The sequence below is a fragment of the Gavia stellata genome, chromosome 9 (genome assembly GCF_030936135.1).
Source record: "Gavia stellata isolate bGavSte3 chromosome 9, bGavSte3.hap2, whole genome shotgun sequence".
In the NCBI taxonomy this organism is placed as follows: Eukaryota; Metazoa; Chordata; class Aves; order Gaviiformes; family Gaviidae; genus Gavia; species Gavia stellata.
Window position 1 is genome coordinate 16,331,946 of NC_082602.1, and position 12,621 is coordinate 16,344,566.

Genomic DNA, 12,621 nt, shown 5'->3' on the forward strand with positions numbered 1-12,621 from the left:
GTGAGATTCCGGTTGAAATGATGTAATGCTGAAAATTAAATTTACACACAAGTGTTCAGAGTCTGGGTCATAGCTGGGTCACTCCTCTGAGTGGGAGGCAATCCAGCAAGGAGCACTGGATAATGATTTCTCTATGCTGAGGCCCCTTTTATGAAATATAGCACAAAGCTCTACCTTGATATCTGAATCTAATCTGATTCAATGTGTGTAACTATTGGGATTGGTTGTGTGGCAGTAAGGGGTTATATTATTTTGTTGCATGCTGTACTATGTCTCCTTTTCCTTTCAACCTACTAGCACCCAGAAATAAGCTTTTCAGTAACTGAACCCTTACCGAGAGATAGTGGTTTAGATAAGGGCTGGCTGGCTGAGGCTTTTGACAGAATACAGCATATTGTTTAGAGTTGGGGGGGGGGGGGGATTTTATTTTTTTCTTGTTTCTTGAACAAAGAAAGGAGTTTGTCTTGGTTGTTTCTACATGGTCACCTATGGCCAAGAGTATTCTTTCTCAGCTGTATTTATCCACTGTGCTCATTTGCACCCAGGTATAGCTATCACACACTCCTTCATAACCTTGAGATAAGCTTTCCATAATGGCTTCTGAGTGGTTTCCATCTTGAGATGGTAGGAAGTGCCTGCAGAACACCTCTGCCCACATACAGGCCTTCACAGGAGGCACAGGCTCATCTAAGCCATTCCAGCTGGTGGGATAGGCTTTGCAAAACACCTGCGAGTCTTAAAAACACAATTACATCATAAGGTGAAACAACCTGTACCATTTCTTTCTGCTGTGCCAGTCCTCGGTCTCTTGCATATTGCATTGCCAATGATTTTGCACTCTACCTGCAAGGTTTCCTGCTGCCTCATGACAATTCTGCAGTCAGCCACAGGCTGACAACCACGGCACCAAGAGAGCGGCTGTCAGGGCCATTTTGCATGAAACACACGCAGCTCCTACCCAGCAAAGCCCTAATGTGTTGATTTACAGAGTCCTCTTGGCTGACATGGGAAAATGAGTCTGGTCATGGTTGATTTAACATTTTATGGGCAAAGAGTCAGCCTGCTATAGTAAGTTTGGACTACTGCAAACATTTTACACATTTACACACAAGTCCATGGGAAAAAATATTTAAGATACTAAGTGGGTTTGATGCTCACATCGCTTGAGCTCTGTCGAAAATAACATACGTTTCAATTAAATAAATACAAAGGTGTACGTTACAGGCCAGACCCTCAGGCTGAGTTAGCGGCTCCCGGTCTGCGGGCATACACGCCCAAGGCAGGAGGAACTCACTCAAAGCGCGGGGCAGGCTGCGGTGCCCGAGGCTCACCGCACGCCGCGAAGAGGCACGGGCCCACGCCGGCGAGCCCCACCCGCCAGGTGCCAGCCCCACCGCGGGCACCGACCCGCTCCACTACTTTCCGCGGTACTTACTGGGGGGGTCGGGCACGTCTCCCCTTCCCTCTCGGCTACCGCGGCTCCCCCCGGCCCGGCAGCGGGGGGCGGGCGCAGCTGGCGGGCGGAGCGGAGACGGGCGGCTCCGCCCGCCCCGGCGGAAGTGTCGGCGGCCGCGGGGCTGCCCGGCGGCTCTGGGCGGCGGCACCGGCACCGCGGGCTGCGCCGTGTCCTCTTGCAGGCGTTGCTGCTTAGGCCTCCCCGCCGAGAGGGTGGGATGGTTTTCCCCGTAATTAACTAAAACAAATCAGCAGCGGAGCGGCCGCCTAATCCGCGCTACCGCTGGTCGGTGTGACTGAACCGAGCCCGCCGCCTAAGTCGGCAGGTAACGTCGCGCCGTGCCCGGCAGGGAGGGCAGCTCCGCCGCCGGGACGGCGACCGCCGCCTGCCCCGCGCTGCCGGCGGGCGCCGGGCAGCGGGCGGCCGGCGGGGGGGCGCGGTCCCGGCGGGGAGAGGCGGTGGGTTTCTCTGCCCGCGGCGGCTTCCCGGGAGCAGCTCGAGGCAAACGCCGCGAGAGACGGGCTCGTCTCCGGCCGCCGCGAAGGGGCGAGGGCGAGAGCGGCAGGGAGCCGCGGCGACACGGCGCCGGGAACGCGCAGCCCCGGCGGGCGCCTGGCCGCCCTGCCCGGCCTCGGGGCGGCGGAGCCCCCTCTCATCAGCCCCCGCTCCCGCTCGGAGACCGGCGCTCCCTCCGAGAAGAGAGCTGCTGGACGGAAAATAAATTCCGTAAAAAAAATAACGCCTGTCAAATTTACCTCCGGCTAGTTCGTCGCCCGAAAGGGGGGGGGGGGGGGGGGGGGGGCGAAAGCGCGTATGCTTGCGTGGGGGTGCCAGGAGAAAGATGAGTGTTTCTTTCATTAACCTAATGGTAATTGCAAAAAGACTCCCTTTTTGTCAGCTTCACCTAATCAAAACCGAGTACCTGTATGTGGCACTGACAAAATCAGTAAAACTTCACCTTCGACTTTATTGATCTGAACAGACAGGCAGAGTTTTCTATGGTGTTCAATTTAGGGAATTAAAAAAAATCACTCCGCTAACAGCATTTGGTACATTTCTAACCCATATGTCACCTCAGTGCTTTAAATAATTATATTTGCATGCAGGGAGTGATTCATAAATATGTCAGGATTGTGAAATATAGGCAGGCATTTCAAACTTTCTATTTAAAAAACATGAATTATGGCCACGAAAAATGTGTTCCCATTTAAGGGTGATACGAAGTATTTGGTGTCTAGTACGGAGGCCCATCCATCATATAGACAATAAAGAGAGTTTTTGCCTGACGTTGGAAATTTATGGTTGCCCTTCTCTGCCCTAATAACTCAAGCATTGTGTCAGCCTGTGACAGCCTTTGCAGAAAAACAGCAACCCTGTTATCAATCAAAAAGCCCTTTTACATTTTTAGCAAAACTCTGATCATCCAGACACCCTTTTAATGTATATATTACATCATTATAGATCATTCTGCACTTTTACTGCAACTCAACAAAATGATCCATCACTTCAGGACAGTCCTGATGAACGCTGATGTAAATTATTTGCACGTCGCTAGTACAGTACAAAATGAAAAATGTACTTTAGGTGGAATTAATTTTAGGGTGTAAAAAGCTAAAGATGAAAGCAGTGGGGATTAGAGGAGACCTAAATGCATCATTAGGGATGACTGAAAACAAGCTAATAGTTATTAAAATTAAGATTATTTTAACCTTTTTCGGATCGTAGACCTAGACTATTTCAAGAAGATAGCTGAGATATATTGCATGCTTCCCGCTGCCCCTACCCCCCGCCCAAACGTAGCTGTCTTGTAATTGCGTCAAGGATTATTGTTCATTTGTCTTTTGGGTGTTTAGATAAGGTTAATTATTGGGGTTCCAATATCTTTTCCAGCCATATCCTTAAAACTTTCCCTCATATCTCAAAAGAGGTTATTCCTCACGCTGCTGAAGACGCATCTGGTTGATCCCCACAGTTTCCATAACAAAGTTGTCAATAAACACACTCCACATTTGGGTTCCAAGTGATGAAGCTAAAGATCGCCTCCATTTGTGTGCCGTAGTTAATTTCTGAAGAATTACTGTAACCAAATATGTGCTTAGTTGGTATAATTCTCCCCCGTAGCCTCCAGGCTTTCGCAGAAGATAAACACAGAGATGCCTTTATGATTGCTGACATTCAATATTCAGACCAAGGTGTTACAGAAGCTAAAAGACTCTTTTCTCACTCTTAAAATCCAGGCAGCAAATACCAGTTCGAGTACGTACGTACGAATTAGGAAACGCCGCTTTGGGCTCGATCATTTTAATCGTAGTATATTTAATAACATGAAATGGCACTAAAAACCTCCATGCACTTAGCAGGAAACATACCCAGCCTTTCCCGTGTCATCACACTCGTTTGACTTGCTCTCTCCCTCGCCCTCTAGAAAGTTACCTTAAGGCTTATTTAAAATAAAAGCTGTTTGCATAAGAAACATCTTAAACGTAATAGAGGACAGATTTGGAAAAGAGCTGTTGGTAAAAGGATTTCAACATGGGAGTAAAAATTTTCACACTCATGCATGAAACAACGTCAATAGGGGAATCCATCAAAGGACTTAAAAGAGAAAGGTTTTTTTTTTTATTAGGTGCATTAATCTCTTCCTTATCTCAGCGTAACAAAAGGAACAAAATTAGGCAAACTCCTTCGAAAACACTTTAGGAGAAGGTGTATTTCCGAAAGCAGTAAGCAAACAAACAAACTAGTGATATTCTGCTCATTTAGTAAAAATACCACTGACGACTAAAATTCACGTTCGCTTAAACGTGACTATTATTTTGAAGATGGCTCTAAAATTATCACCGCTTATAAAACGATTACCTACATCTCATGCAGAGTAAAATATATATTGCTTTTGCATATTAGGAAAGTAATTACAATCATAAGGGTAAATATTTTCAAGTACTATGCAAAGAAGGGAGAGGTTTGGAAATCTTACTTTCTGTTGGCAAGCATTCAAACTATTTGCTTTATTAACATTCTGGAAGAAATACCCCACACCTCTGCCGGATACCTGGGCAGATTCATCACCTATTAGCTGAGCACATGCAGTCTCGTACTTTAACAACAACAACATAAAAAAAAAAAAAAAAAAAAAAAAGAACGGGAAAAAAAAAATAGTGCCTCTCCCCAAACGTACGAATTCGTGGTGCGGTATTTCTGATAACCCATCACATTTCTTACCCGAAGTACTATCATTCTGGGGGGGGGGGGGGGGGGGGGGGGGGGGGGGGGAGATGCACCGTTTACAAAAATCTATTGCAACGCATATCTTAATAAAAGCCTTGGGGTAGATAGTGAAACGCAAGCACTACCAAAGCAAATAAATTTGGCGCACAGGACGGACAGACAGGTAGCTGAATTGCGTTACGCGTGGAAATACAGCCCAGACAGAACTCAGCAACTACGTTTCTGTTAATTAAAAGCTTAACCTTGTTCTAAACGGTAGAAAAGAGAGGGGGTGGAAAGAAAAAAAAAAAAAAAACTAAAGGGCCTGTAGGGTGGTTGCTGTTCAGTTTAAAAGACTAAACGCCCTTTTCCAACATGATCTACAGAAGCTGACACTTAAATGGCAAGAGAGCAAGCTCGCAGAGCAGGCACGCTGGTGCCGAGGTTTCTGCAGTTCCCTCTCCCGAGGGAAAAATAGTCAGTCCGGGTTTTTTGGGTGATCCTGACCAGGGTTTGCAGCTCGCCAGCCTGACCTGTCAAGCGGATTATTTTAGAGGGAGATTAATAGGGGAGGCGGGCTGCAATAATAATCGTTTTGTTTGATGTGACAACTTTGATAGGCGTTGATTTACTTACAAACTGATAGGCTTTTAATTGAGCGCCTCCATCCAGCTTGAGATGAAAGGAAAACCGCATTGAAAAGCTGCCCGAGTGCCCTCGAGCCTCAATACTGATTAGCCATCTCGACAGTGAATAGTTCAAGGCATTTTCAAACTTTTTTTCCTCTCTCGCTCTCCTCTCCTCCTCAAATATCTGCCAGCCCACTCCTTTTTAAGAGAAAATAAATCATTTCCATTGTGTGCAAATAAAATCGACTTGACATGCTTGCCAATAGCTGGTAGGTAAAGGAAAGTGTGGACTGGCACTTGTTAATTAATTCCTCCTTTGCTCTCCTTTTTTTTAAAGCTACAATTTTCCTTTGTAAGAGGAAGAAGACGGGCTCCAACCCTTAGGTTTGGGTTTGGTTTTTTTAGAAAGGAGAATGAAAGCAGCAGCCACCAAAACTTCAACAAGACTACACAAGTAAATGCCAAACAGCAAACCGCCTGCACGGACTCATTAAACAAGGATCCCTCGCGAAGGTAACGAGCACGACGGAATCCATCTTCTTCGGCTCAAGAGAGGAAAGGAGACCGCAGCAGCCAAAACAAAAACTACGCACCGCTTTCAAGCTGCAGCCCGGCCGCCCGCCCGATCCTACGCGTGTGCACCCTAACTCCGAGACCCTCGCTGGGAACCGTTTGCTGCGTGCATTAAGCGCAGCGCATAAGCTCTCATAGCTCAGAAATGCTTTGGAGGGGGCAAAGGGGAGGGGATGTCTTGGGGCTGATTTTTTTACAAGCTTCTACATAAAAAGTTTACGGTACTGAGTGTGATTTAAATCTCATTTCAAAGGCTGAGCGGGGAAAAAAAAAAAAAGCTGCCCTCTGAAGTTACTAATTAAATTACCCTCTGATGCTTCTACTTCAGCCAGGAAGATCGGGGTTCGTGCTGTTCCCCCTCTCCTTTCCCTCGCTTTTCCCGTCGGTGCGCTGCCTGTTTTACACATGTACCGGTGTCGCCTTTGCTTCCCTGGCTTACAAGTAAAACAACCCCTTCCCGAAATCACCCTCACCTCCACAAGAAAAGAGAGAGGGAAGGGAAAATGGGGAGGGGGGAGCCTTCCCACAGCTGACTCTACCTTAAGACAATTAATCTTTAGTCCTTCACCCTGGGAGGCAGGATAAATACAACGAGAAAACAGATAGGAGTCTCCCCGGTCCTGTAAGGAAAACAGCTGTTCCAAGCACTTTAATGCAAATGAACACAAATGAAGGTTTCAGCTTTTTTTTTTTTTTTTTCTTCCAGAGTTTTACTGCACTCCATTTATCAATTGGACTTGACAACAAAAGAAAGAACTGGGGGAAAACCTGGGGCAGATTCAAGTCACTTCCACTCTATATAAAGGAAGGGGGGGAGTTCCTTAAGTGCAAGTTGTGGGTCTTGTCAGTCCTATTGCAATATCGTTTTTTATGCAAGATTTCTTTCTCTACCCCCCCAACCTTTTAATTTTGACGGTCTTGTAAGATGACCGCGGTGATTGCAAAATGAAAGTACGTTTATGACTTTCCGCCGAAAAGTTCTGGCAATAAGCCCTGTGTTTTCAGAGAAAATATAGAAATTTAAAAGTTTGTTAGAATTAATTGTATCTTTATAGAAGCTAGAGGAGTTCCGCGTATTTACCCTACTCTATACACTGTATTAAAAGAGTAAAGTGGTTTTAATAAAAGACAGCAGATACACTTACTTGACTGCAGGATTTAAAGGATACCGCTTAACGGGGGCGGGGGATATAGCTAGGAAAACCTGCCTTATGTCTACCTCGTAAGAAGAGAAGATCATTAAAGTCTCTCTGACACATCTGTTTAGGGACTGGGGGAGATCGGTGTTTCAAGGGAAGAAAAAGGACTTGGTTCAGCAGATATAAACGCGAGAAAGTGAAAGTCCTTCCTCTCACCCACCCCTTCCAGGATCAGCGCCTGTTCTGGTCAGAGTCCAGGTCAGGAATTGGACGCGACCCCTAAAGCACTTGCCTTGTTCTTCACTTGTCAAACGTGTTTTATCTCTAAGTGACCTTTTTGTTAATGTTGTAGATTGTGTGGGCCACCATGTCAGATCCGGAAACAAAAGTAAAAGATTGATTAACACATTTTGCCTGTGAAAAAATGTTATGGGATGAGGAGGTGGGGGGACAGTGAGATGCAAAGTACAAAGAGAAAAGAGAAAGCCAATCCAGGGAGCGACAGAAGGGCTGCGGACTCTGCTCGGGGCATCCTCCGGCACGGTAAAACCGAGGTTGAGGGCAGAGGACTCGGTAAGCTTCGGGAGCGCACACACAAAGCAGGATGTATATAACGCCCGGGTGGATACCGTGTGCATACCCACGAGGTTATCAACGCAGCCCAGCTGAAATCAAACACACAAATGGCGAACCGATACTCCCGCTAAAGCGAGGGGCCGCCTCCGCAGGGCCCCGGTGCCGGCGACTGGGCCAGCCCGGCGGGCGCAGGGACGAAGGGCTCTTCTTCGAAGAGGACGAGGAGGGAAGGGGGAAGAAGAGCCCAGCTGCCCTTCCCTTCCCTTCCCGGCCCCGCGCCGCGCTGCTCTGCGCGGACGCGAACACAAATCGAGTTTACTCAAAGGATTTATTCCGCAAATTGAATGGCTTTTTCTCCCGAGGAGCCCGTCTCTCCCTCTGTTTTCCTTCCTCCCTCTCTCTCTCTCTCTTTCCCCCTTCAAGTCACACCAGGCTTGTAATCAGCAACAAAAGCTGACATAAATCAAGGGCGGATTGACAGGGGCTGACAAATAACTGATTGATTGCGGTTGGGGAGCACTGACAATTGACGGCGGGGCGGAGAGACCCGAAAGGCGGCGGCAGGCGGTGCGTGACAGCCCCGCGTGTGACGACCGGCCTCCCCCAATCCCGCCGCGCTCCCCGCGCCGCCGCAAGCCGCGCCGCAGAGCCGCGGCTCCCTCCCGCCGCGGGCGGCGACGTGCAGACCGACGCTCTGCAGGTTCTCGTCCGAGCCTACCCCCGCGTTGTGAGGCGGCAGGGGGGGGTAAAAGCGCCCTGCGCCCATCTTCGGGGCCTGGAAGGGACGCGGCGCGGCGGAGACCACGAGGCTGCCCAGCGGGCTTGCCCCGGGGCGGGGGGCGCGGGCTGGGCCTGTAAGCGCCGGGCGCGGCGGCCGACGGCGGCAGGCCGTGTTCGGGGCGGTGTGCGTGCGGCGGGGTCGCGCTGGGGGGGAGAGGAGGGCGGCAGGGCCGGCGGAACCCCTGGCTCGGTCCCCCTGTCAGGCGCCGCGCCCCTAGCCCCACGGCCGCCCGCGCTACCGCCGGGGTATCCGCGGCGGCTGCGGAGGAAGAAAAACGTTCGCAGCGCGTGATGTGAAACACAGAATTAACGCCCAGCCCGTCCTAGGAGCGAAAACAAGGAAGGAGGGGAGGGGAGAGGGAAGGCGGACGAGAAAGGGAAGGGGGGGGGGGGGGGGGAGAGCGAGAGACCATTAAAAACAGCGAAAAAAAAGCCCCAGAAAAGGGAACGTCACATCCCCTTGACCCTCCAATCACCTCGGGGTCCCATTTGATTGGAAGGCGGCAAAGGCTTTAATCTCAGACTAATTCAGCTGCTTTTGAAGTGAGTTTCTTTGCCAGATCCCGGGCTGGATGGGCAGCGGCTCGCATCACAGCTGAGCGGCGGAGGCGAGCGCTCCGCTCCGCACCGCGCCAGCCGGGGGAGCCGAGAGCGGCCGAGGGGGACAGCGGCACACGCTCGCAGCCCCCACCCCCGCCCCCCGCACAGCCCAAGGATTACTCGGCTTTTTTTCCTCCTCTTTCTCTCCGGCCGGCTCCCCCTTTCCCTCCCCCTCCCCACCCACGCCCTCCCCGCCAGAGAGAGCCACGGGACATTTTATGTTTGTTTTCCTGCTCGGGGGGCGTGTGGCTTTTTTCCCTCCTCGCCCGCAGAAAGCGAGCGAGCGTTTCCGAGTGCGAGCGGCGCCACTTGCCCCAGTTTTCATGCGAGGTTTTGGGTCATGATCACATCGCCCTCGCTTTCTGCTATAAGAAGTAGTAAGCGCAGCAGCAGCCTCAGCGAGCCCGGAGGCAGCCCCCGCCGCAGCCGCAGCGCCGCCGACCTCGCCGGGCCGAACGGGCACGCTGGGAATAACGGCAGCAGCGCCGCCGCCGCCAAGCCCTGCTTCCACGCCGTCCCCCCCTCGGACCCGCTACGCCAAGCCAACCGCCTTCCCATCAAAGTCTTGAAAATGCTCACGGCGCGGACTGGACACATTTTACACCCCGAATACCTGCAGCCTTTACCCTCCACGCCCGTCAGCCCCATCGAGGTAAGGACCTCGGAGCCGGCCCGGCCCGCCAGCTCTCGCTCCCCTCCCTGCCCGGGCGCTCGCTGCGCATGGCGGCTCCGCCAGCCTCCCTCGGCACTGTCCTGCGCTTCGAAATGCACTTACACCAGGAAACGGGCTTTTGATCTAGAGTTAGTGCGAGGAACCGCTCGTGGCTGTTGTTTCCATATTTACTGGGATATTTTCTAATTCCTGTTTAAATGAACTTTTTTTTTTCTTTGTAGCTTTTTTTTTTTTTTTTGAGAGGAGGGGTGAGTGGAAGGAAACGACCCGCTCTGGGGTCACAGTCCGGCCACGCAACTAAGCAGCGCTCCGAGTGCCAAACAACCTTGCTTTTGGAGGGAGCGTTTGGGGGGGGGGGGGGGCGCGGAGAGGGACAGGCTCAAGCGTGGGTGCGGCAGGATAACTATTTCAGCTCCCCGACCGTTCCCTTTCAAGTACCGGCACGCGTTTGTACTTCGGGGGCCCTATTCGTCCCTTTTCTCCTCTGTCGAGGTTGTCGGTCCCCCTCAGCGTAGCTCGCTGTTTGAGGGACCGAAACTCGAAACGGAGCGGGTGGTGGGAAGGGTGTGTCCGTGGGAATGAATGATTTCATTATGGTCTCTGCGGAGCGAGGACACCTCTCTCGCCCGGAGCCCGGGCTAACTCGGGCTCTCTTTATAAATAGCGTCAGCAGTCAGGGCGCAGAAGTGCTGCAGTCGCTATAGTTCGAGGGCGGGTTCGTGCGCCTGCACGGCCGGAGCGGCGGGGAGGCAAACGCCGAGCTCCGCGCTGCCCGGGCCGCTGCCCCCGCCGCCGGGGAAGCAGCAGGCGCTGAAGGCAGCCGCGATGGGCTCGCAGGGATACGAAAATCCCCAGCCCTTTTGAAAGGCTTTGTGGAAAATGGTGCGTGCAGGGGAGGGGGCTGGCAGGCTGATGAATGCGCACAAAATTGTTCATTACTTCCAGGCTGTTCCTCTGCGAAAATGTACGGGACGAGTGTCCTAGGTTTCCCCCGGGGGTTTTCTTGGACCCCGATTAAACCTTTGTCTTTATGTGTCCTTCTGATTTCCGCAGCTGGATGCGAAGAAGAGTCCCCTGGCCCTTTTGGCACAAACTTGCTCGCAGATAGGGAAGCCGGACCCGTCCCCTTCCTCCAAACTCTCCTCGGTCACCTCCAATGGCTCCGGAGGCGACAAGGACTCCAAGTCGGGCCCCCTGAAGCTCAGCGACATCGGCGTGGAGGACAAGTCGAGCTTCAAGCCGTACTCCAAGCCGGGCGCGGAGAAGAAGGAGCCGGGGGCGGCGGGCTGCGCGGGCGCCCCCGCCGCGGGGGTCGCGGCCGGGGAGAAGTCGGGATTCCGGGTGCCGAGCGCCACCTGCCAGCCGTTCACCCCAAGGACAGGCAGCCCCAACTCCAGCGCCTCCGCCTGCTCGCCGGGGCTGCTGCCGGCCGAGGGCAAAGGCGGGGAGGACAAGAAGGACTCGGAGGGCTGCGGAAAGAGCGGCGGCTCCGGCTCGGAGGGAGGACCGGGCACCACCAGCATCAGCCACAGCCGGATTAGCGTGAGCTGTGCCGGGATTAACGTGGAGGTCAACCAGCACCAGGAGAGCACGCCGGGCTCCAAGCCCATCGCCTCGGACTCCGCCTCCTCCTGCAGCAGCACCACCGCCACCTCCTCCACCTCCGTCCTGGGCTCCGGCCTCGTGGCCCCCGTCTCCCCTTACAAGCCGGGCCAGACCGTCTTCCCCCTGCCCCCGGCCAGCATGAGCTACCCGGGGACCCTGGCTGGAGCCTACGCCGGCTACCCGCCCCAGTTCCTGCCGCACGGAGTGGCGCTGGACCCCACCAAATCCTCCAGCCTGGTGGGGGCCCAGCTGGCCGCCGCCAGCAGCCTGGGCTGCAGCAAGCCGGCGGGGTCGAGCCCGCTGGCGGGCGCGTCGCCCCCGTCGGTGATGACGGCGAGCCTGTGCCGAGACCCGTACTGCCTGAGCTACCACTGCGCCAGCCACCTGGCAGGCGCTGCCGGCGCCTCCTGCGCCCACGACCAGGCCCTCAAGTCCGGATACCCCCTCGTCTACCCCACCCACCCTTTGCACAGCGTCCACTCCTCGCTGACCGGCGCCACGCCGCCCTCGCTGGCCGGCCACCCTTTGTACCCCTACGGCTTCATGCTCCCCAACGACCCCCAGCCACACATCTGCAACTGGGTGTCGGCCAACGGACCCTGCGACAAGCGCTTTGCCACCTCGGAGGAGTTGCTTAGCCACTTGCGGACCCATACTGCCTTCCCGGGCACCGATAAACTCCTCTCCAGCTACCCCAGCTCCTCGTCGCTGGCCAGCGCGGCGGCCGCGGCCATGGCGTGCCACATGCACATCCCCACGACGGGCGCCCCGGGCAGCCCGGGCACGCTGGCCCTGCGCAGCCCGCACCATGCGCTGGGACTCGGCAGCCGCTACCACCCCTACTCCAAGAGCCCCCTGCCCACCCCCGGGGCCCCCGTGCCCGTGCCCGCCGCCACCGGACCCTACTACTCCCCTTACGCACTCTACGGGCAGAGACTCACCACAGCCTCGGCCCTGGGGTACCAGTGAGCACAGGCAGCGGGGCTTTGACACACAACACAACACAGAGTCTAGCGGTGAGGGAAGGAAGCCCTGCGAAACTTTATAAAAGTTGGAAAGAAAAAAAAAATCTGACTTTTTATAAAATAGTGTTCATTTGAGGACTGGATCCATGAGCACTGTATTTATTTATGTTAGCTTCAAGCGGGACAACGAATCATAAAGTGCATTACTTAACTGAGCTCAATAGGTAAAAGTGGAACACCCATTGTAGAATATAAATAAAAAGATAGAGGTCTTCTCTTTAATGTTACTTTAAAATTGCTATGATTGTATTGTACGTTCTTATTTAATGTCTCATTGAAACAAAAAAATTTACATGCATGTTTGTTACTGAAAAACAACTCGCAATTTGTCAGTTATAATTTCAAATTGCAATTATTT

General features: G+C 53.1%; 1 protein-coding gene across 1 annotated transcript; it reads left to right on the forward strand.

The window, feature by feature from the left end:
• The first annotated feature begins 9,300 nt into the window (after window positions 1-9,300).
• Window positions 9,301-12,207, forward strand: ZNF503 (zinc finger protein 503). The gene is made up of 2 exons (XM_059821510.1): window positions 9,301-9,612; window positions 10,687-12,207. Exons 1-2 carry the CDS (start codon window positions 9,301-9,303, stop codon window positions 12,205-12,207), a joined length of 1,833 nt encoding a protein of 610 aa, XP_059677493.1.
• Window positions 12,208-12,621: the final 414 nt, after the last annotated feature.